Below are 25,219 nucleotides of genomic sequence, written 5' to 3'. Positions count from 1 at the left end.
AAACTGTTTGTAATGCAGTTATTTTTAATTAAAATCTAAAAGCAAATGAAATCCACCTAGATTTAAGCATTCCTTATAGTGCAATTAAAGGGCTAGGCAGCTGTGGAAATGGATGATTTTCATATAAGCCTTCATCTTAAGTATAGACTTGTTTCTTTATCTTGTGTTACCTTGGCCATTGATTGATCCTAACCTTAATGCCAAAATAAAATTGCTGCCTGAAAGTAAAACTGTTCATTGTAAAATACTTTTACAAGTATTTTAACTCTTTAAATATAAAGCTGAATTTTTAAGGCTATTAATATTCATGTCAGCTTGCCCTTCAACTCTSAAACTGCAGAAGTTTTAGGAGTTTAGGTTTTGGTGTTTTGCTTACAGGATTGACAATGGATTTGGGGGAGCTTGTTTGCTTTTAAAAGTCCCAAATTTACAGACTTGTTGCTGTGCTTGCATGTCATTAATATCAACAGTTTTATGGCTAGTATGCAACATTAAAGGTATTCTTTCATGCCTCTGTGATCTAATGGCACAGCTGGAAGATAGGTAACTGTGGGCAGAATCTTTATTAGGAGATTACTTTGAATAGAGGATTAAATATGAGTATGTGCCTCTTTTAGATAAGAGACCTATTATGTAACTTCTCTCCATTACAAGTAGCAGCTTCTATTACAAGGTATAGGACTTTATTCATACTGTTGGTAGAACTGCGTGTGTGTGTTTATTGGATGATAAATGCTCAAATCCAGCATTTGTTAAGGAAAATCCAAAATTGTGTGAGATTTTGTACCAAAAATGACAGTCGAATGGTTTCATGCCAACGTGTACAAAGGTGGCTGAATTCATACATATGTAAAGACTACTTCTATCCTAAGTTATGTCACTTCTTTGTGTACTGTAGTGGGAACCCCTATAATATATCACACTAGATAGTTTCATTATAATGCCTGAAAAAAGGCAACATTATGAGCATCTTAGGCAATGGGATTCCTTTCATTACTGGGATACCAAAATACTCTGTCAATATTTAATAAAACAAAATATATCAAAACCCTGTTGCTACAGGGGGGAGAATGGTGGGTGGTACACAGGAGAATTGTCATTTTAATTATAATTTGTATCTCAGTACTAAATACTAGTCTTAATCTTTTCTTTCCCATTAGATTTCTGGTTTCTGGCAGAGCCTTCAAGCTTTGTCATACTTTATTTGGGAGAAATTAGATTAAGTTTATGTCTGTGGCTTAGAAAAATAAAATTTATTTCTGAAACATCAGGAAGTAATATACCTCATGTATCCTGTTTTTATGCTTAGAGAAAACACCCCCAAATTTGAAGAAGTTTGTGTTTTTCTTTTTTTTTTTTCTTTAGGTTCATGTGCAAAGGTGTTCGTGTACATTAGAGTTACTGGAGTTCCATAGAATTTTAAGATCCAGGATCAGAATTGCTATCCCAAATCAATTCTGAAACTGCTCACATCCAGTTCCTTTGATCCCTTCTTGATTAGGGAAAAACAGAAATGGGAGCCTCTTCTTTTTAAAGAAATCGCACTCAGAACAGAAATTTTCACTTCAAATTGAGCCTTCCTGTTTGTGTTTGTATTTCATACAAATAAAGCTAAGGCAGCTTTCATATTTCAGTGTATTTGAATCTTTGATCAGTTTGATTCTTTGCTGTAGAAAASCTTTTATTATTTTCTTTGCCTTCACCCTCTCCTCTTTTTCACAGCAACATTTAGAAATAGTGTTGAGGAGAGACGCATTACCAGCTGGTCCTGCTAAATAACCTCTTTGCTGACCTGGGAAGGCAGATGGAAAGGGTTCATTTATAGTGACAGATCTCACATGGGAATCTTTGAGGATAGCTCATGTTGAGAAGATTAGCACTGTCCTTCACATGCAGGTCACACATTATGACCACTGTTCCTTGCAGCACAGGGTGTGGGAACATTCCCAGAGTCATGCAAGACACAGGGAAGGGGTCAAATGCAGCCTTTGATCTATCCTGTGAAGAAACTGGCAGGGAAGTACTATGAATTCCAGGAACTCAGAATTTGTTCATCTATATATGTTTTCAGGTGCAGAGATATGAATGAAAGGTGATGAGGTTTGGGGGTTTACGCATTACTAAAGCAACGCAATTTGTATGCGAGGGAAAAGACTGGCTACCATAAAAGCATAATTCTTGCAAGAAGATGCAGAATCTGTAATTAGACCTGCTGGAAGAAATTTTTGGTGATATTGGGAGATTAGGTTCTCAGATCTTATCTGATGATACCTTTTCTTACAGAATTATTGCACTTAGGTTATACTCTGCCACTTTCTCTGGATCTCTTTTTCATTTAAAAACAGCCAARTAAGAGATGGAGAAGAAAGTTGCCTAGGCTGAGAATGTTAGGGGATTATTTTACGTTTGAACCTAGTTCTGGTTTCAAGATTAAATTAATCCCTAGACACTTTGACTAACAGCCCAGGAATAATAGGCATGCTATGAGAACGTTGATTTTGAGGATGTGGCCTGATAGAATTTGAGACCGCGGCCTCTTTGCTCATTGTGCAYATAAAACCCCCAAACCATTAACCTATTTTGAGCCCTGTAATAGGGATGCACATGAAAAAAAGCTATGAAAATGTTAATTGCRCTGGACAGAGTAAACATAATCAACACAGCTTTTTGCTTAATATTTCACTGGCTTATCCTACCCTTTTCATTTTTAGATTGTACTCAATGTAAAACTTCTATGTCAATTTACATAAGGTACTTAGTAGATCACTTCAGAAATTGTTATGACGAATTTTTTGTGTGAAATACCTTCCCTTTTGAAAAGGTGGTTAAAAACTACGGTAGTGATGTGTCTCTGAAATTCTAAGACTGTCCTTGCATTCCCTTCTCTCGTTTTATATCATATGCTACACACACTGCAAGAAAATGCCATTTCCCCTTGGAAGAATAGTCGCCTTGCTGGCACTGTCTACAGTAAAATAACATTAAAAAGAAATACAAGTACACATGTATTAGAAAGTGAATGGTTCCTTTTATTACTGCTAGCCATTTATTAAAAAGGAGATGGTTCTAGTTTAATTAACCCAGTTGAGAGCAGCAGATGGGGCAGAATGTCTTGCAGCGATAAGACAATTCAGAAATGGCACCAGATGTTGGAAGCTGTCCCTGGTGGTGTTTGAGTGCAGCACAGATGTTCCAGTCCCACCTGGCTAGTTTCTAAGCACTGCAGGCTAAGCAGCTGTGATGTAACCTATATAATGTACGCATAACACTAAAAGCAAAATAATTGAACTGCTGCAGCTTCTTCTAAGGGTRGGGCTGTTTGGAGGTTAAATCTTTGAGGACAACAACTAAGGTCAGCTAAGCTGGCTTTCTCAGGTCAGTGGAGTATCTGTTTAAAAGCAGTAGTGAGAATAATTGACTGATTGCTGTCAACTCTGTTTTAGGTTTAAAAAACATTGTTGTTTTCCAGTATATAATTCTTAGAGGAGGTTTTGCAGCTTGGCTTTTTTTTTTTAATGAAAAAATATTACTATGCTGTATTCAGAAGTTAATAATTTATTTGCTAGTATAAAAATGTCTGACTGGAAAACTTAATGTTCCTGCTGTGGAAAGGAAGCAAACTTATTTAGGGAAGGGAGGAGAAAAAAAAAAAAAAGAAAAAAACAAAATGTAAATGCAAAGCTGTCCTTGAAATCCCAATTCAAGATCATTCCAAAATCATTCATGCTTTAAGTAACATAACTAAGTATAAGACGACATTTAATTTTTCATGATATAGCAGCATAATAAATTAATGGTTTTCCCAATAAAAGTGTTTGGCTTTTACCTATTACACTTCCAAAGTTTTAATTTCATAAACTGCCACACTAGTGCCATTGCTATCTAGTTGAATCTATGTTAACCTTTTCAATCTTTCAAAACGTATTTTTAGAGGTAGTTAGCACAACTTGTATCTTTCATTTTTTTCCTAGGGGAAAAAAGATCCCAACTGTTGCAATACTGTTGGGAATAATCCAGTTTGGTGGTGTTCAGGCATGTGTATATAAAATATGGTGAATAGGAAAAACAGTGCAGACTTATGGAGCAGAATCAATAAATCCATTTGCCAAATACAGGACAGGTTTTCTTCATGAATCCCTCATGCACTTACAGCAGTGGATCTTTGCACACTCCTGTAACAGCACTTCACTTCCTTCTGTTTCTAGGTGGATCAACTGACCCATTTGGAGGATTTGCTGATTTTAGCTCAGCTGCTGCTTCAGCAAGTTTCCCATCATCACAAGGTAGGATTAATTTACAGATTGAAATGCTGTTCAGGGGAAGAAAGAGAGAGGGGTTGCCACATGGCATTACTGAAAGTCATTTCCCTTTCTGGGGCAAACTGTTTTTCACATAACTGGGCCACAGGTGCTAAATTCAGTAAGACCTGTTGTGGGGTACAGCACAATGTGTCTTGTCAGACCTGAAGCTTTTTCCAAACTTTGTCATAAAAATATATTGGTAGAAGTTTAAAATATAACCTTGTTCATATAAAGGCATATAATAAAACATAGCTCCAAATCTTACTTTGAAAAGTACTGAAAAAAGATRTGACTTCTAGGGTGAAAAAGTTACTAAAACTTGAAATATAGTGTGGATCTAAGTGCTGGCTGAAGAGTACTCATTACACAAAGTTTTAAAAAGAGCCTAACGCACACTATTTTTGTAATAGTGGACAAGCAACTGTTTTCATTGGCATTCTACAGTATGATGAATGCTTCATGATGACAGTATTTGTGTTTCCAAAGTGATAGGAAAATTGGTGATGTACTGATAGGATTTTTATATCAATCGTAGTCTTTGTAGTGCTTTATGTAAGGTTGTTCAACTAAACTGTTTGCAAGGAAAAAGTAGTCTCTTTTTCTAATGCTCCATCTGACAGTTTGTAAGGCTTTCAGATACAAGTAGGCTTTCTTAAAAAAAAAAAAAAAAAAAAGAGTGAGAGAGAGAGAGAGAAAAAGACTATTTGCTTTGTGGGATAACAAGACTTGCATGAAGTGCTTGGTAGTCCATTTTGCTTGGTTGTGACAATGCTGTGAACTGAAAAATGTTCAGAAAGGCTTTATGCTGCTGTTCATAGTTTCCAGATGTGTACAGAGGGTTCAGATCGGCCTTAAAAATTTTAATGATATTGGCCAGACAGTAAATTAAATAGTGATGAAAAATAGCAGTGGAATTTTTGACTTTAGCTAAAAGTTTAATTTGAACTCTTGTACTGCTGGAAGCATGGAACCAAATCATAAAATAATTGCTTACTCCTACTTGCCGCCCATCTCTAAAAGTTGAACAAAAAGACAAGATCATGAGCAATGGGAAGTAGCAGTCCACCTGTGCTAGAAAAATGATAGTCCCTGAAGATATCCTCAGATCCCACCTATCTCTTAAAAGAAAAAAAGAATTGTAATAGTTTAAAGGGATAAAATWGTCGGCTTTGTCAGAGGTGTAACGAGGTGAATAGACAAACTRTTTCCAAAGCTTCCAGTGAAGCATGGGTTACTGTTGAAGGCCTACTATGGTGCAGGGGGAAGTATTGCAAGTTATGACTTTCATATGCAGTACAACCTCCCTGCCGAAAAATAGCATTTGGGCAGTTTCCCTTAAAATTGGACTTAACAGATTCTGAGAAGCTACCTAAAGTGATTGTCTTCCTATTGGCCAAATGTTTTGGGAACTTGCAGAATTACCCAGATAGGACAGTGCTGCAAAGGAACGTGGAGGGGAGGGGGGARAGCTGGCTGCCATTGTGAGCTGAATTTGAGCAGTAGTAGTGTTGTGACTGGGAGTTCTCAGCAAGTGTAGGATTAGGTCTAGAAAGAGAAGAGAATAGTGAAAAAATTTATCMGCAAATCTACCTGCGAACCAGCTTTTAGTCAGCATGTTTGTATCTCTCTCTCGCTGTGTTAGGAAAACTATATCGGGCACTTATTAGTTAATATACCTTTAATTTGCTTGGCAGGAAAAAAAGTTCTAATTTTTTTACAGGCTTTCTTGGACAAAACTAAGTTGCTTTGCAAACACAAAGCCGCCTACTATGCAAATAATTTGTGTGTTAATACAGCCTAAATTGATACAATCCTTTATCTGCATTAACATGATTAATCTATTCCAATCGCCATTATGCAAGGGACAAGGAGTGCTGTGAAATGATTAATCATTCTTGAACAGCGTAAGCCCCTCTAGAAATCTTTTCCTTCTTGATTAATCATCTTTGAAGTTCTTCTGCAGGGGCAAAACCTTATCCCTTTTACCCCTGCTTCCATTATTGTGTGCTTAGTGCACAGGTCTGAACGTAGAAGCAGCATACTCAGCATTTACTTATCTATCAGGAATATTTAAAGTAGGTTTTAATTTTTAATATGTAATACTAATTGAAATACTCTAGTATAGCCCTTCTTTGTGAGGGAGATCAAAGCAGATATTCTAGTTAAGCCCAAAGCTAATGAATATTAGTCCACTCCATGTATTGAAATTGTTGGCAATACTTGGATTTTTGTGAACAGATTTACTCTCCTACTTCTCTATCTTTACCAGTGCATTAGAATTGAAARATGATTAAAGTTGGTCTAGGCAGGTGTATGTTGGTAAGTATATAAATAGAGTGTAAAAGACTACTACAGCTACCTTTTGAGTAGATAAAATACAGTAGAAAATTGCCATAGATGACCATTATAAAACTAGTCAGTGTATAGATTAGACATGAAAACYGGCACTGGACTCAACTATCCCAACTTTACGTGCTTGAATCTTCYTTTGCTCATCTAAAGAAATTCAAAGGATGATTTAACTGTTCATTAGAATTCAGTTTACTTCACYGCAGTGATGATATTACTTCTGACTTAGTCATTTGAAGTGTATTGATACACAAGTGTATCAATAACATAATCAAAAAGCTGACCTGTGCAGTGGCCCAGACTTGAAACAAGATTCATAATCTAGCAATGACAGCTCTGTGTTGCTTTATTCTTAGCATTCCCTGTGAATGCATTTTGTAAGGTTCTCCTCCCTATCACTATTGTGAATAACACTTTTTAGTAGAAAAACAAGTGGGTTTTAAGGGAGATAATATGTACTCTCATTGACTCAAAGGTTGTGACACATTGGTAGKTCACTGTTTTGTGGCCGTGGACATCTGTTATCTTCAAGTAGGTAGCATTGCAGCTGTGCATATAGATATATATAGCTTATACTGTTAGGCGCTTCACAGTAGGATACAGATAAAGCTTTAAGTTGTGTTTTGATTTAAGCACTTGTTTAAAGAAACCCTAGTATATTGAAATGAAGCAAAGTTTTAGTGATGACCTAAGAGTACAGTGAAGCATCTACTGACAGATTTCTTAGATTCAAGATGGAATTTTTACTTCAAGCCAAGAGATTGTTTAGGAATCCAGTTTGGAAAACTTATGTTTTACATTAACACTTAACAAGATGGAAATAAATTATTCCTTATTGCCTCAGATAAGAATTCCCTGGTAACTTACTTTCAAAGTTCTGCTTCTATTCCTCTCAATATTATTGTTTTATACAAAGAGCTTACTGATTATCTGTAGCCAAGTTTGTTTTGAACTAGTATGTTTTTATGATGGAATTTGATTTCTTAACAATTGTTTTCTGAAAATATTAGAGTTCTGAATGAAAAAAATGGTAAATTTGGTCAGCTCTGTTTTTCTTTTTTCTTTTTTTTGACTAGAGCCTTCAATCTGCTCCTAAGTAATCTTTCAATCATATTTTGATTAATAAAACCTGTCCCTACTTGTCTTACATCTACAGGTGACATGTTATCAAGCATCCTTTTTCTGTCTGTGCGTGGGTGTTGCATATTTCCTTTGCTACCTTGTTAAAATTGTTGGAATATTCATGAGAGGGAATGATGTCCAGATGGAGGTTCTACCTGCAGATGTTAATCTGGACGGACACAGATCAGCTCTCATTTGTTTCAGTTCGAAGAATATGGCATTTGTTCTGTGCTTTGCTCTGTCTTCTACCTTTCTTTGTTATTGTCTTTCCTCTCACACTGTACCCTTTTTCAGGCACAACAAGTGGAAATGGAGACTTTGGTGACTGGAGTGCCTTCAACCAAGCTTCTCCTTGTCCCAGTGCTTCATCTGGAGAATTCTTCAGCAGCACTGCACAGCAGCCAGCTATAGAGCTCTTCAGTAGCTCACAGCCAGCTTCTGCCCAGCCTCCAGCTGCTTCAAATTCTACTGATCTCTTTGACTTGATGGGCCCATCCCAGGCAACCATGACCTCTTCACAAAGTATGAATTTCTCTATGATGAGCTCTAGTGCTGTGGGCATCAGTTTACCCATGTCAAGGTCACAGGTATGCTGCTGCTGTTACACAGTTTGCTAATGACTTTCCTGATGAATCTCTTGCGTTCTCTCTAATCACAACATTGAAATTGGATCCATCCCACTCTTTCTGGAGTCCATATAAGATGTTCTGATCAGTTTTCATAAGAGTGTTTTGTCCAAAAATGGTTTAGTAACCACCTAAAAAGAAAAAGTGTCAGATATTCTTGGAAAGTCATCTTTTATTAGSTAGTCTTCTCTGACATGGTCTTCACTGCTGTCTGAAGTGTTGCTGATTTGTTGGGGAAAAAGTGGTTGATGCTTTAAACCTTACAGCCATTAGCCACAGAATGTTACAGGTTTCTAACTTCAGGCAACTTTGCAGGCAGGTGGCTATGAGGACTGGTCTGTTGCCCAAAACCTAGAGGAGCTTGCTTCAATGAAGAGTAACTGGCTTTGGAAGCCAAAACACATTGACTTGGTGTTGGACTTGGTGTTAGAAGGTGTGTGTGGGGGGAGTTCCTGAAGTTAAAACCTGTATTGCAGATGATCCCTTAGCTTGCATCCTGATACAGGAGCTTGGTGCTAGCTTAAGAAATGCTGTTTTAACCATTCTAATGGTGTATCAGCTAATGTCAGCACTATTTTGAAGGAGTTGAAGTTCATGGCTAAAGATAATCTCTTTGGCTTTTTATCTTCTGTGAAAAGATGAATTCTCATTGTTGTAGTCCTGAAGCCCACAGGTTTTGAGCATGTGGTATCCCAATAAACTTTCTTTTTCTCTTTTAGCCTCTGCAAAGTGTGAACACTATGATGCCAAAGCCTAACTCTCTTTATAACCCAAGCACAGAGATGGTCCAGAAAAATGCAAACAAAACTTTACCCTCAACTTGGTCAGATCCCAGTGTAAATATCAGTTTGGACAATTTAGTACCTGGGATGCAGCCTTCCAAACCTCAGCAGCCATCACTTAATACCATGATGCAGCAACAAAGTAAGTGATTGTTGATACATTCTTTTGCTTGCACATGGAGCTCTCTAGGGATTTAGTAGGTTACTCTAAAGATGGAATGTTTTGCTAATTACGGTTTTTCTACATTTAGTTAAAATTCTTAAACTACTATGTTAATGTTTCTTAAAATACTGTGGTGCTTCTGTCAAAAGTGGTCTTTTGTAAATAGCTGGATACCTAGCTTGTCAATCTCTATGTAACTCTAGAGGGCTTTACTGTAGAACTTAACACCACTCCCGTGTCTTGATTTCAGGTTTCGTAATCCCTTGAACTCTTAATATGCATAGTAGCATGTGTTGCTATAAAATATGTTTAAAGATTTTTGTAATGGCAGAAAACGCTGAAGTGAGCAAAATAGCCACATCCTTGGCCTGCAAGTCTTTGAAAGATGCTTAYGTATTTTAAGTAATTACATAAATAATTGCTGTGAACAACCAGAACCTGTTGATCAAAGTTTTTACATCCTTTGTTTTTATAGATATGCAACAACCTATGAATGTCATGACTCAAAATTTTGCAGCCGTGAACCTCAATCCTCAACCTAACATGATGCCTGTTCGACCCCAGACAAGCCCGTTGATGGGAGGGCCCATTCCCGTGGGGATGGGAATGCCCAGTGTGATGACAGGTACAATGGGGATGACCTCTGTAGGACCTACACCTATGATGAACCAAGGAATGATGGGAATAAATGTGAACATGGGAGTGCCAGCCACAGGAATGGGTTTGACAGGCACAATAGGAATGGGGGTACCCAATATCACTATGACCTCTGCTATGACTCCRGGGACTGCACAACCCAAGCAAGATGCCTTTGCAAACTTTGCCAATTTTAGCAAATAAAGATTGTAATAAATAACAGGCAGACTGAATGAAGGATTTTTAGCTGCACAAATATAGCTGGGAAGGGATGGAAAAAACACTGATCAATACTCTTTTTTTTTTCCTTTATCAGTTACTTTAAAAGTATCTACGTAAAGAACCAAAAGCTATTTTCTAAATGTTGAAATAACTAGTATTCAAATTCTGGAGAAATGAAAGGTTCTTCTGAGAAATGTGTTAAATGATTTTGCAAAATAATTTGTATTGAGACCATCAAAAGCCTTTCCTAGGTAGAAGAACCAATTTTAATGTTGAAACTTGATGGAAGACTGGAATGGGGGTTGGGTAAAAATGTTTGAATCTAATTTTATACTTTTCTTTTTTCTTGAGGAGCTTGACTTTCTTTTTCCCCCTCTCCCTGATTGCTTTGTCATAATTGGATTATTCCTTTTACTACCACTCTGAATCGACAATTGAAGTCAGTCAAATACTATGATCAGTTTTTTATAAGAATATATATTTTTGTCCAAAAAGGCTTACATATGTGATTATGGCTAATTCAAAGGGACCTGGAATGTACATACACTTTTTGCTAATGTTCCAGCCACACTGCTATATTACCCAAATTTTTATTGTAAAAATCCTCTTTCAGTAATTTGGTGATCCATACGTTTCTGGGGCTCTACATGCCTCTACTRTTATAACTGATACCCAGTACAGGTCTGGGAGAAGCTTTATCCAAGACTGCTGTAAGGTTTCCTTTCCGGAAACTCCAGAAAATGCATTTTCATTTCTTTATACAGTGGYACTGAGCATCCTTTGTAACACCAATATCCCTATGGAGTCACTGATTTACAGTGTCAGCAGCAGTCAAATGGCAAAAATATTCATTTTTTTGCATCCTTACAAAAAATAACGTGAATTACATCGTGTTAAGTTACATAAATCTATAACTCTACTTAATCCAGCAACATTGAATCTTAGCTTTTATACAACATTTGATGATCCTTTTGTGTAAATATGGCATTAGCAGCTGTGGAATCCAATAGAGGAGTAAAATATATATATATTATTAAAGGAAACCTGTAGCAGTCACAGATTTTACTGATTTAATGAAAACAAAAGATTGAATTAAGGCTTTGGGGGGGGGTTTGGTTTTTCCTTCTGTAATTTTGTGTTTAAGTTCACATGAATCATGATTCTAGAATCTGGAATACAAAGACATTGTTCTATTCACAAGCTGGGAATATTACTAAGGATAAGCACTATATTGTAGGTATGAAATTTATTGCCTCCCTTTTCTTATGTTGGATTTCTTTTTTATTATTAAATTGATAAAACTTTGTTTCCATTGTATTCATAATGTTCTGTTATATATAACATTAAAATGTTCATTAAAATCAATGTTGGGCTGCCTTTCCTTTCATTCCATTTGACGTTTATGAGAGCATTTGGGGAAAAAAAATAATTATAATTTGGGCAAAGTAATTTTTATAAATAATTTAAAATTGTTTAATGACTTCTTATCTGAAGCCTTTCCTATCTGGCTCTACTGTTAGGAATTAAAAATGAAGCAGGCAAGATATCCTGACCCGCTCCAGCCTTGCTAATGCTCCATCTACAACATTTCTAATTAGGCAGAAATTCATGTACTTCAGCTAAGTGGTAATGAAAAGTGATTCATTTGCTGAATAAGAGATGAGAGTGAGTGTAATTAGCTGACTGCGGTTTTTAATCTTTCAACAATTCAATGTGTTTAAATTAGTTTCAAAGAATAGGAGCTTTCAAGTGTTGTTACATCAAAGTAATCAAGGCAGGGTTTAACGGCCGAGTATGAGAGATCGCTCCGGTTCCCATTCTGAAACCTTTAAACTTTGGAATAATCACCTACAAAACCTCTAGTTCTAAATATGGAAAGATTTAACCTGGTTCCAAATATGCAAAATCATTAGAGGTGGCCAGTTGTGGAGGGTGGGTGGTTGGCAAGGAAAATTGAACTGTTAGAGCAGACCTGTAGTCTGTCATAAGCTTAGTGATGCTAAAGGGGCACAGATCCTTCTAAGTGAGTGAACCTATTCGTAACTGTCCTTTTAAGCTAAGTTTAGCTGGCTAAATAGTTGGCTTTCAGTTTAAAGATATTCTTGTTTAGGTTGTTCAGATCTCTTCAGAGGAACTTTCATGACTTAGCTTCATTGTAATTAGTCTCTTGGTTGGAAATATAGGTGTCAGGGTTTAGACTAACTCCAATAAGAAAACATTTGGTCATTTTTCTGTGGTGGTTGACTAAGATGTAAGGGACACAGTGCCTATGCTTATGGACCAGTTGCTGTAGTACTGAACAGATTCATTGCYGTATTCATACATTGTTCTCATGAACCAATATCTTTAATTATGAAAAAGGTTATATGGCTKCTTAGAGCTTAGAAGTTTCTTATCCAACAAGCCTGCCTACAGGGGGGAAGAGAAGGATGTCCTTTAAATCAAAACAAACAAACAAAAAAAATGGAGAGATTCCTGTGGAGCATGGGCCAAGTGCATTCCCGCTAAACTTCAGTCTGCAAAAAAGGGAATCCAGTTGCACRACAGTTTTATTTTTGCGTGTTTAGAGGAAAAGAATGTGATTTGTGTAGAAGGCATAGATCATAGGCAAAGGTAGTGCTTAGCTATAGGATAATCTTTAGGATAAAGTCTGGTTTTAAAGTGGATTGCAACTACTTACTTAAAACAACACTGGTTTTAATGGTCCACCATTTAAGGTGGACATCATAAAATGTGTAATCAGTAATCTTTCAGATATGAGCAAAATAATAAATACAGTAGAAATGACTTTCCAGGATGAAAATGAARACAGGCTACAATGTGAGTAGTGGCAAATTGTGCTGCCTAATAAAAACTGAATCTACAGCCTCAGTCATGCTGCTACATTAGTTAGTACAGTTAGAAGTCCTTCCCTCATTTTTGAATTTAAGTCCAGCTAAACTGCAAACTGACGAGAAGCCCAGGTGTGGCTAGCTGATGTGCTGMGTAGTCCTATCATGGGCATGCATCTGGCTTCCTCCCATCACCCTATAGCAAAAATCTGGCTTTCTTGTGCTTTACCTGGCCTGTTCACAAGTTGTTTTCTGCATTTCTTAAAACTAGTATCTGTGTGCTCATATTATCATGGTAGTGTCAAAGTGCTCAAGGTTTAAAAACACAGGCTACCAGCACATTTCTGAAAGTTTTGTGACAAATGCCAGCATAGTTGCACGGTCTTTACATAYCATACTGTAAAGCAGCAGCTGTCATGGGAGTTTCAGGTCTACAGGGAGTTATTTATCAGATGGAATTAACTCTTCTTGTCTGGTTTTAAGAGGCAAACTTTGCCACCTCTGCATTCAGGAGCTTTTAAACTTAAGAGTTCAGATAAAATTACGGAAATGCTTTGTAAAGGATGTCTGTACTTATGAAGAGGAGGAGGAAAAGGCTCTGAATTTATCTTTGCGTGTTTATGGAATCCTTTAAAAAAAATCTTAATGCTGTGTACAATAGAGTAATAAATTTCAGCACAGGTGCAGGTTCAGTGATAACTTGAGCATTCACTATGTTCTACAAAAGAAATTATATTCAGAACAGTTAAACAAGGGTATTTATAGCAGCATCTGTTTCAGCTCTATCTGTCAGCTAAGAACAGTCTGACACAGCTTAAGGGAGGTGGGGGAGGGATTTATCAATGAAGTGTTTACATAATGCAGGCAGGCGTTGTATACTCAAGGTGATATCAACTATAACAGGATAACAAATATCTAAAGACACTTCTATTCTCTGAGGCCTTTGCTCCAGGAGTCACTCTACAAAATTGCCTCCACATTCATCTGTGTATGACTGTAAATACTTTTATAGCATATGACACTGTATAGTACCTTCACTTTGTTCTAATTCAAGGTTTTAATGGAAATGTGACTTCTTTTTGGTTTTCTTCAAAGCAATTGCTGAATACAGTTCAGAGTTATTTTAGGCAAACCCATACAGTCTTAGTGCRTGTTGAAACACTTTGCTTTGGTTTAAGCAAAATATTTAATTTGATGGCAAAGGAAACTTTTTCAGTTAATGTTCAGAACTGCCAGTTATTGTATAGTTCCAGTAGTTCCAGGTACAGATCTGACTGGCCAAAAAAGAAAAAAAGAAAAAAGGAATGAGATACTGCCTGTATGTTTCCAATTATTCCACCCAGGTGCTCTTCCTGCCACATCGGGTCAGCAGTTGCCCTCTTCTTCCTATATTAATAATTGGAGGGCAGCTCTGTCTTTGGGAGAAAGCAGCACCATATTGACTACTCCTTAGAAGCCATAGCTATGGGATGAGATGCAGCTTAAATTACCAAAAACCAAACGTATGGATTTGGAGCTGACCTAAAGTTTTGGACAAATGTTTCAGTGGGAGAATAGTTTCCTGGGGGCTATGGGGGGAGATGGTTATGGTTCTAGCAGCACTCCTAGAACTTGCTTCTTAAAGCTCTAAGGGAAGAAAAATGAAAGGGGGAAAAAAAAGGTGCAGAAGCAACTAGGTGAAGCCAGGTAAGACTGAAAAGCATGGCCTGTGGAATTCCTAAATTAACCTGGACAGCTTATTTAGGTGATCAGGTTATCATTTTATCTAGCTGGGGTGCTGCGGAGATTTTCAGATACAGCAGCCTTTAAAAAGCAGAACCATTGTTTGTTTTCCTTTCTGATGTTTTTCTGTGGCTGCTGATTAGATAAGGGAGGAGAAGAGGTAAGACAGAATTCTGCAGTAGGTAAAAAAATGAAACAGGTACCTTTAACAAAACTTTGGTGTAGCTGAGAGTTCTTTACACCCACAGGAGTAATCTAAGTCTCTGCATGTATGTATGATATTCTGCRCACACACAGTACAGAGAAGTGTCAGCTCATCTCTGATTTAAAAAAAGAAAGAAAAAACCAATCTTTACTCCTTAAAAATTTGCAGATTTTTTTTTTAATCATGTGCCATAAGGTACTGGTTCAGTAATTAACTGGCTCTTTAATAGAGCTACAATTACTTTGTTTCATGATAAGGAAAAAGAAAAAAAAAAAGCATTCCAAGACAGCGCTACTTTCGACATCTGGGAACCTCCTAACAGCTGGCTATCTAATGAATATGCATCTGCTTAAGAGGCTGTAGTCCATTAATAAACCAATAGATATAAAACAGAAACAATCTTTGTCAGCTTCAAATGAGATTGGATGCAATGTGCTGTGAAGTGTCACTGTCACATTGAATCGAGCTGGGGAGGTTAACAGTTGACTCTTTGGTACCAGTGTCTTTGTGGCTGAGACGAGCAAGGGCTGCGGCTTTACAGGAAGGGGGATGGGGAAGAGGGCTGAAATCACAACGCTTCGCAGGTGGTTTCTGCTGCGTTTTTGCTTCCCTATTTCTCCTGGTACCAGTTGTATTTGAGGCACTGGTGACCTTATATTTGCAAATCCAACTAGWCTCTCTTGTTCAGTTTGACAAAGAAGGTGTGTTTTTTCCTACAGAAATGATTTGAGACACATGATTTTATCATGTGCATAAATGACTGGGGAGACAGTTACAGGAATGTGATAAAAATGCACCTATTTGAGAACTGGGGCTTTCTAAGGGGATTAAGAACAGTGAGAGCTGTGTTGTACAACAGGATTGTTGTAGAGTGAAATAAACACTCCTAAAAATCATGACAACGACCCCATTTAGCTGTATAAATATCTCTGACCCCTGAAGAGTTGTATCCATGCTTGTTCTAAGCTATGTAGCATCGTACATTGTCCCAGTCTATAGCAATTTTTGCATCTTACTGTATTATCCTGCACCTTTATGTCCTGTGATGGCTGCTGTAAAATGTGGATTTAGCATTACTTTAAGCATCCAGATCCCCTTTATGGAGCTGTCAAATCCAGCAGGGGTTAGTCTAGTACCTGCGTCTTTTCAATGGTAATCACACTATATATTAGCCTCGTGAAGCAGTGGTAATTATTTCTGATGAAATGTGCTAACTAGTTGGAATTCTCTTTAGGGAAAAGTTAGAATTTCATCTTCATTCTCCTCYGTGGCATAGGTATGTCTATCTTTTATTTCTGGTACTGTGGACCTGAGGTACCAATCTTGTACTTCGTGTGGCGTCATGCCTTAGAGATGGATTTAGGCCATGTAAGTTTTAGTTCTCAGTTACTCTCTCTGTAAGTTGAAATTTAGACCTTTCCCTCCCACCCACCCTGCAGCTCTATCCATCTGTTGTAAATAGTGGACTTGCATTTAGCAAAAAAAGATCAGCACAGGACAAAGCACTTTTTTTTTGAGTTATGGTTTTTGGTTAAGATAAAAAGAAGAAAAGTTAAAAGGGGAAGATAAGTTCTCTGTAATTACTGCAGGTTTTTTCTAGCAACTTCTCCAGAGGGAAAACTATTGTTCTCCCTATTTATCATCATTTTGATGTAATTTCAGCTAAAATCTGTTAAAGAGATCAACTTAATTCCTAGAATAATATTCCTCCTGCTCTTATTAGTAAGTTTTAGAACAGAAGAAAAATTCAAACTGTGTCCCAGAGTTGCTGCCGTACTGRTGACAAACTCTGCTTTTCAAACCTAAGGCGTTGCACAACAGGCTGGTGCGTACCAGAGGTGTAAACCTCTCTACTACCAGACAAGCATCTTTCTTTCTGGAGTACAATTTGCTATTCTTATTTCAGGTGCGGGTGCTGCTGCAGTGTCGCAGCCTCTATTTCTGGCCAAGAGAAGCTGCTTTTTGGCTTGAGGACTAGCAGCTAGGAAACCAGTGCTGGACCTTTGGTGCGTTCCTCTGTCATCCCAGCTCACAGTCAGCAGGCAGCAAAGACTGCCCCGCAACAGGGCATCTCCTTGCTTAAAAAAATGTCGCAGTGGCACGTTCCACTGCCCTGCAGCAGTGGAGGGAAAAATCAAAAAATAAAAATATAAAAAAAAAGTTYACAGCAAATGGAGAGACCCTCCTCTCCCTCATCCCTCATTTTGGGATGCTCACGTGGGACACCTGATCCACTGCATGTGTTGAGAGAGTCTGGACAGCTGATGCACAGAAGAGCCTTTGGAGGTTTTTAGAACCTACACTAGACTGACAGCATCCCTAGACAGGCTAGCCTAGCTTTTTCCTATTGGCATCAGGAGAAAGATTTTTTTTCCCAAAACTCATCAAAATCTAATCCTTGCCTTACCCCGACATGGAGAACAGGTGAATCTAGCCAGCAAAGTTYGACTTTCTCATGAGGATTGGAGACTGGCCGTTTTTGAATACCAGCAGGTAGGTCAGTGATTAGCAACCCACCTTCCTTCCCTCAGGAGCTCTGCTTTTCATCCCAGCATTAGCAGGACTAAGATGCTCTGGTTTTATCTTTTTTGAAACAGACAAAAGAGCAGGCTGTAAAGGAGGGCTGTCCTTTTAAATACTTTACTTTTCAAGGTCATTTGTGGAGCTTTTATCAATCAGAAAGCTAAATTCATACAAAAAGCATCTATAATGAAGCAAGCATATCTTGAACCTTACTCTCAGCTGAATATGAATTAGGTAGGAAGGTACTTCAGTGGCCATGTTCACTGAGTTCAGCATCCCTGTGAATGTTGAAAAAGCAAGCCAAGAAGCCATTGCAATTGTGGTTTAGCATCTATCAATTTTTTGTCTTTTTTCTATAATTGATGTATTAATTATAGTATCTTAATGATCTATTTAAAATAAATAAACCATTTACACCATTTCAAAGGTATTTTGTGATGTTCAGCTGATATTAAAATAGCACCAGCCTTATGTGCTTTTTCAGCAAGTGACCTAATTAGTTAATAAAGTAATTGAATATTAAAAAGGATGTTGCAAGTGATTAAAATTTAAGAGCCTTCAGAACATTATTAAAGCTATAAATCATACATCACTGTTTTAATTTGCATAGCTACAGAATTACTAATGGTCCCACATGCATAAGCTACTTGGCAATTAGTCTTTTAACAAACTGTTGGTGATACTATGAGGTTACCAAAATCTTTGCCTGTTTTTGATTTGCAAACAAAAACCAAGATGAGAGAACAATAAGGGTTAAATTCCTAAAAGCCAGGAAATTAAGTTCTTTCTTTTACATGTCTTTCTGCAGAAGCCTCTGTTCACTCATTGTCCCTAGCCCTTCCTGCCAGAGGACCACATCCTCTAAAATCATATCTAGGTGTAAAAAGGAGAAGAGGAAGTCTCTGTCTCCACTTTGAACTTCCTTGACTAACACTGAAGTGTTTTTCCAGGCTAGCTCAATGTGCAGGAATTTCCCTACCTGCTGGGACAGTTTCCATTTTTGTCTCCTGCAGACAACTGTCACAGTGAGACTTTTCTTCCTCATCACCTGTACTCCAATTCCATTAACAGCTCTGGTGGGACTGAGTGGAAGCAGAGCGCCACCAATGCGAGGTAGTGGGTTTTTTAACTTTGGCACATGGACATCTTTGGGCTGTGTGAAAGACAGTCAAAACCAGCTGTTTGTCACCTTCCACTTCTTAAGCCAGGGCTTGCAGCCTTTTTGGAAGTCTTAAATATCTGCAAAAAAACAAACACACACAAATTGGGAAAAAAAAAAAAAGAAAGAAAAAAGATATATCACTAGTCTGGAGCTACCTGCTCTGCCTGTGTCACTGGGTAGAGCCTGTTTCCTGGCGCATTGTGCCTCTAAGGGTCAGCTAGCCACAGCCTGTGTTGCACCTCTTGGGCTGGCTGCTGGCAGAAGGTAAGACAAGGTGACAGCTTTGAACTTAATTAGAAGCAGACTGCTTTGGCCAAATGATCTCCCTCCGCCCTCCCTGCTAACCAAYGCCCAGCATTTCCAGGCGTCAGGAACACAGTCCAGCTCCCGAACTCCAGTGGGATATGGGCACACTGCACAGCGCAGCCAGCAGATCTGTCTCTATCTTTAGGGCCTACAGACTGACAAGAGAAAAGGTGGTGCTCTGGRCAAAACCAGCCACGTACCAGTGAAGGACCTGGCGCATGACAGAGCGCAACCTCAACGTCGCTGAGCTACACAGCGACAAGCTGAGGCAGCAGGAGCAATGGGCACAACCCAGGCAACCAGCAAGATCAGATCTCAAGAGAGGCTCAGCAGCCTCCTGCACCATAGATCAGTGCTGCACACTGCCTCCWCGCCCAGGGCTAAACCCCTGAGCTCAGTCTGGCCCATGCAGGACCTCAGACCCAGCAGGAAAGACCAGRAAGATTGTTTGCTTGTTCCCACTCTATGGGCAAACTGACTCACAGCAAAGGAGGTGCTGGAGCCTCCACCATTTCTCACCTTTCCTTTGTTAGAGACGGCATCTTCTCTCCCTTTGGGGAGCTGGAACCTCAGTGGCCCAGCTCCCTCCAGGAAGGCAGGGACTGGAACCTAGGGAACTCCGGCTCTCCCATTCCTCCTTGCAAAACGCCCTGCTCATTTGCTGCAGTCAAACTGTTCGCATAAGCTGATATGTTCATCTTGTAAGTAAGTCACATGTCCTTGTTTTGAAGCAAAAAAGATGCTGCAGAACAGTGTTTACATGTAAAACAAAGATGTCRTTTCCATCAAGGCAGCAGAAGCCTTGAYGTRGTTTTAGCTATGAAAGKGCTCTGACTGCTACATTACAGAGAGAATTTCTTTTTTTGTGTGTGTRCTGCAAAACTTTGCAGGAGCTTTCTCTGAAGCCTTTATTGAGGTCAGGGGCTGCAGCCTATTGCAATCTCTCCATGTCAGCCCGCAGCACTCTTTGAAAGCCCTTACACTGGATATTGTGACAAACGCCAGGTCTTTGTTCATTAGTTTACACTTGGTAATAGATGTGAGGCAAGGGGAGAGATGGCTCTCAGCAAGCGATTCACAGTCTGCTGCACTAACATTTACCATGTCTTGAATAGTTGGAGACAGCGCAAGCCTCTTTTAAGGGTCTGTGTAATTAAAACAGCAAGCTAAGGAATGGGTGACTTCAGAGCATTTTGACCCAACAAGGAATGACAAGCACATGGTTGCTTTTAAAATAAATTAATCAATACCCACTATCTTACCAGTATAAGCCTGTCATCACATGAAAAGTGTATGCAAAGCCAGCTGCAAAGTAGTTTTGTAAACCATGCTACGAACATGCAAATGTTACTGTGATACAAGCAACACATTGGCCATCAAAGATGAGCTAGAAAAGAGTGAAATACATACCAATTTGCATCATTTGGCTGGTTTTAGGGCAAGTTAAATAGAGAATCCATCTCAGTGCACCTGGATTCTACCACTCAATTTCACTTCTGCATTGCAACATTACACAACAGTGTTTGCCAGCTGCTGGCAARCGCTCAAAATGTCAACGTGAGAATGTGAACAAGAGCCCGTTCTGCAGTGTCACACCAGATCAGCTGGTGGCAGGTGTGCCCGTAGGTGGAGGCTAGGACAGGCATGTTCTGCACAATTAGAGGTTTTAGCTTTTAAACATCCAGTTTAAAAAAAAACACTGAAAAACATGTGCAACCTGAGAAGCAGATGCAGCTGGTGCACCAGGTAACCCTTTCCCAACCCACTGTCTTCCTGATGAACCCACCAGGTAACTGTTTCACACACCATGTGGGATCCTAGCACTTCATTATGAAAAAAGCCTGTTCCATATAGGACCGTATCTCCCCGTGACAGTCTTCCAAAAGAGGACAAATCAAAGATGATTCCTTGCTCTCAGATTTAAACAATTCCATTTTTAGTGGTGGTTGCAAGAGGGCAAGTTGAGAACGTCCTTACACATATCTATTTCTGTGGCCCCAGCTCACATTCAGGCCTTAGAAAYAGCGAACCCCAGCTGAAAACATTCAGGAGCACCTGGGCTCTAAGGGATGTCTGCTTTTTAGATTTGCCCATGCAAATTTGGCAGAAGGTTTTTAGCCACGAAGCTCGAATCSCTGAATGAGGTCCAAGAATAGCCCTGCCCACTAGACAAAACCAGTATTACATATACAAGTATCATTTTTTCAAGTATGCCAAAATACTGATTCAACCCAAAGACAAGTCAAAATGATACTGTAAGAGTCTCTTTCCACAGCATCACCTCCAATAGCATCCGCACCAAGAACCTTAACTTCCAAAAAGGACAGGCACATTCCAACCCTAGACATAATCACAAGGTGTTGCAGCAGCTAGCAGGAGAGGTGCTGCTTTGTCAAAGCATATTCCCTTCACTGTTTTTTGAACTTTTTTATCCAGGGGTTTGAAACTGCCTCCCAGCAAGCACATGGAGATCCTGCCAGGCTTCCCTATTTTCCTTCAGCATCCTATTGTTCTAATTTTGGAGCCTCCAAGCAACTAAAAATAAGTTCTCCTCTAGTCATTTCTTCCATCATTTTCAGAACTTTGTGATGTTACTTAACATTTGCCTGATCTTCCCCAGAAACCAACAAAGAACCTTTCTTCCCATCACAGAAGTGTAAGATCTGTATCTTTCTACAATACTTTCTGGTTCAGCTTTTTCTGCACTCGCAATGCAGACTTCAGCTGACTCGAGCCTTCTCAGCCTCAGAGTTGTTTTGTATCCTTTCTGCCTAATGCAGCATAGTATCCTGTTTGCCATCCTTCCTGTTGCTATATGCTACTAGCACGATAGTATCAGTTTTTCCACTCAAACTCCCACATCCTTTTCCTGATCAACATGTTATATGATTGTTCCATTGACCACACTCTGATGGGAAAAACTTACTCCACCGGAGCCTTGCCCCCAAAAGGGTAGCACAGASTCCCCCCTAGGGAAGCGGGCTGGTTTCTTTCTTCAAGGTCTATACTGACGTTTTTACAGAAAACTCTATCAAAGCATCTATATCCTCAAAGAATATTGTCCTATAGCATTTACTCCGCTGTACTGCTCGCACATAAATGATACATGATTTCAGCCTTTAAGTAAACAAGCTATGGCCATACACGGTACACTAACTCCTACCTATTTTACAGCCGCGGGAGCATCTGCTCACAGTCTCAGTTTGTAGCTACTTTCCGGTATGTCTACCACCGTAGCAGTGCTGACTCCTGCTGCCCCACATCCCGTGTCTCTTTTAGACAGTGCCATCATCCACGCTGGGTGGCGATTGGACTCCCTGCTGCGGTTATCCCCAAACCAGTGTATAACTCCTACTGTTAGGAAACATACCTGAGACAGCCTTGCTGGCAAAGACCGTTCCCCACTGCAGCTCCCTCCTCCACCTTGGCGCAGTGATGGTCTCCTCCRCTAAGAGTTGCCTCCCAGAGAGGTCTTGGATTTCTGTCTTCATACATTCTACAGAAAACACAGTGATATTTTTCCTACCGTGGTCTTTCTTTTGTGGGCCGTGCTGTAAGGTTCAACAGCCAGTTTGCAGAGAATACTCCTAAACCAAAAGACAGCGACAAATTTTGGGTCGGTTCCTGCCAGCTCTGTTCATAATCCCCTGACCCAAAGGAAGAGGCTCTTTCACAATTACTTCAGCCATTCAGAACTATTTTTGCAGGGGAACTTGATCTATCCAATTGAGCTGGAAAGCGGCGTTTTGGGGGGTCTGCCGTACAAATAACATACAGTGTGTTGTGTCTGACACACACTCAAACTCTTGGGCCTGAGCTGCTTATTGGGCCTGCACATACCCCATAGAAACATTCAGGATTTCTGACTGCTCTGATATCACTGCCTCCCTGCTCCCAGAGCCGCAGGCAGGATCTGGAGGACACCTGGATTGGTTACTCCATCCATACTGATCCAACCACAGCAGTCAGGGAAAGGRGAAGGTGGTGAGACCACACCATGATTTGCCTGCACTCTTGAGTTGGGCAGGTTGCACAAATTCCACACTAATAGGAGAGAGCAGCGTTGCAGCGGGGCTAGTGGTGCTGCCTGTGCCTTTCTGCCAGGCGCTGGCTGCAAGTGTACAGCACTGATTGCTGGTCGCTGGAGAACTCGTTCCCCAGCCGCRAAGCACACACGAATTTCCCTTCAACTTACTGCCACCTCGTGGAAAGTGAGCAGAGCGTGTAAGGGGGGAATATTTGAACAGGATCACAGTAACATTTCAAGTTTTTCCCTTGGTTGGAATAGGGAAAAGGAAAGCAAGCAGGTATTTTGCAATTGAAATTAAATACACTGCCACTGTCCTCTAAACGGCAATGAAAGTGCAGCAGAAGTATGTYCTCTTCATGTGGAAGCAAGGCTTCCTTCAGCCTTTTCTCTACAATCACCTTGAATTTATTTAACACTCCCTTTTCTYGGGGGAAACAACAGATTTGCTGCTCCTTAGAGCTGTCACAGGGCTTGGCAGGGTCGGTGAGACACTTTGCCATCACTGAGTTTCCTCTGCTCAAAGGGAAGGTCTGGCCAATGAACTCCCCAATARAGAGCAATCAAGAGCGGTAACATACGGGGCTTGTCTGAACAATCAGGGATTTAGTGCCCATGGAGGAGACCAAATTCAGAGCATCTGAAARTTTCTCCAGTCCTTTCCTACAAGACAGGTACAACATACAGCACCAGGAGTGCACTTATGAAGTCCCTTGATGTGCCCGTCTATCCCCTCCTCAGGATGGGTTTCCCAGGGTGAGTGCTGGGGCTCTGTGCTCCCATTTTGGCCTACTCAGATTGCCAGTGGCAGGGAAAGATCTATAGGGTTTGGACACGTCCCAGAAGAATCCAGACCATCAAAATTGTGCCATAAAAGCTGCTGGTAAATTAGCACAGATCATTCTTTACAAATACAATCTGGATTTGAACTACAATCAGAATCTGAACTGTTCTCTCTCCCAAACCACCCTTAAAAAGAGGATCTGCACAAACAGCAATATCCAAAAGGGTTGGTTCTACAGCTAGACCTGTGAGCTTTTTGTGCAGTGTAAGGTGGTAARGTGCTTGGGAAACAACGTATCCAGGCCTAGACTTACTTCTGCATCCAAATTTCGTTTAAGCATCAGGCAGCAGTGCTGCAGAGCTGCACTGAGCGAGTGACCTAAAGGACAGAGTCATCCCAGAAGCAGCTACTTTTTGTAATGACACAAAAAAGCAGATGGAAGGGAAGCAATGGCAGAACCAGCAAACAGTGAAACAGAGGCTAGCAAATTAAATGCAATCTTAACTGCAAACCCCYCAGCTAGTCAGAGAGACTAATGGGGATGACTAGCACACAAAATAATTTTTAAGGTGATTCASGAAGTTGTATTAAACATTTACTTTTACATTTGCCACATATTGCAAAGGGGGAAGGGGAGGAAGCTGAAAGCGGCCAAGGCACTAGCAAAGTGGAGTTAACTCCTCAAAGCTGCCAGCAGCCTCCAAAGAATTACCTTCTTCTGTTGAAAGCCGGAGCCTCCAGCCCAGCTGCTATGAAGGAAACTCATCTTGCGAGATGCTGCTTTCCTGGTGAATCTTCACAAAAACTACATCTCCATCASCAGAACTGAGGTAGACTGGTATTATCAGAAAATCCAACCTAGCTGGTGTCTTAGCAACTCTTCAGTTCATATTCATTGTCCTTTAATTCAGAAAACCAACAATACCTGTATTTTAAATATTAAAATATTCAAATACTTATTCAGATTCCAAACAGGCTATGAGTGTCACTCGGATTGATCCATAAATGTAGCACATGAATCAGCAACATACTTATCTGTATTATTAAAACTTTGTTTTTTGACATACTCTTCATCACACGGACTGTTTAAGAACTTACAGACCATAAGGGGCTGTGGAGAACAAAATCAAACCTAAAGATAGTCCCGTGTTATAAAAGATGAGAGAGAGATTCATAGATGCCAAGATGAGAGAGCTCTCCAAGGAGCATAAGGAACTGTGGGAAACAGGCTATTTGCTTGGCATAAAATATCACTCACTACAAGAATAGCATCAGGAAAATGTTGCCTCGGTATCACCAGGGAAGAGCTAACTTCTTATAGCTAAGAAGGATGTACCCTCCCCAAAGTTTTTCTTTTTAAAAACATCATCTCTTTTCCCAAAACAGGACAAACAACATCATAAACAGGAGGTATATGGTTTACAGAACTCCAGGCTACTAGCTAAAATCAGGACTGGA

At 39.6% G+C, this 25,219-nt stretch overlaps 1 protein-coding gene and 1 long non-coding RNA gene across 3 annotated transcripts in view; one reads left to right on the top strand and one right to left on the bottom strand.

Annotated features, from left to right (window-relative positions):
• CLINT1 (clathrin interactor 1) overlaps positions 1–11,566 on the top strand; it is a 52,499-nt gene extending 40,933 nt beyond the window's left edge. For both annotated transcript variants that reach the window (XM_085317964.1, XM_085317963.1), the window contains exons 9-12: positions 4,206–4,283; positions 8,067–8,359; positions 9,118–9,322; positions 9,819–11,566. In XM_085317964.1, the coding sequence (XP_085174090.1) occupies positions 4,206–4,283; positions 8,067–8,359; positions 9,118–9,322; positions 9,819–10,183 (941 nt within the window). In that variant the 3' untranslated portion in view covers positions 10,184–11,566. The remainder of the gene's footprint in view (positions 1–4,205; positions 4,284–8,066; positions 8,360–9,117; positions 9,323–9,818) is intronic.
• Positions 11,567–14,784: 3,218 nt separating this feature from the next.
• Positions 14,785–20,432, bottom strand: LOC146588518 (uncharacterized). Its single transcript, XR_014897413.1, has 3 exons — positions 20,361–20,432; positions 18,462–18,721; positions 14,785–14,886 (listed from the first exon to the last, which is right to left on the bottom strand). It is a non-coding gene; the product is annotated as an uncharacterized LOC146588518 (long non-coding RNA).
• Between the last annotated feature and the right edge of the window lie 4,787 nt (positions 20,433–25,219).

The sequence above is a fragment of the Rhea americana genome, unplaced genomic scaffold, assembly GCF_003343005.1.
Source record: "Rhea americana isolate MKP2758 unplaced genomic scaffold, rheAme1 scaffold_51, whole genome shotgun sequence".
In the NCBI taxonomy this organism is placed as follows: Eukaryota; Metazoa; Chordata; class Aves; order Rheiformes; family Rheidae; genus Rhea; species Rhea americana.
The sequence above is the reverse complement of the archived record's forward strand: the minus strand, read 5'-3'. Positions and strand labels throughout refer to the sequence as shown.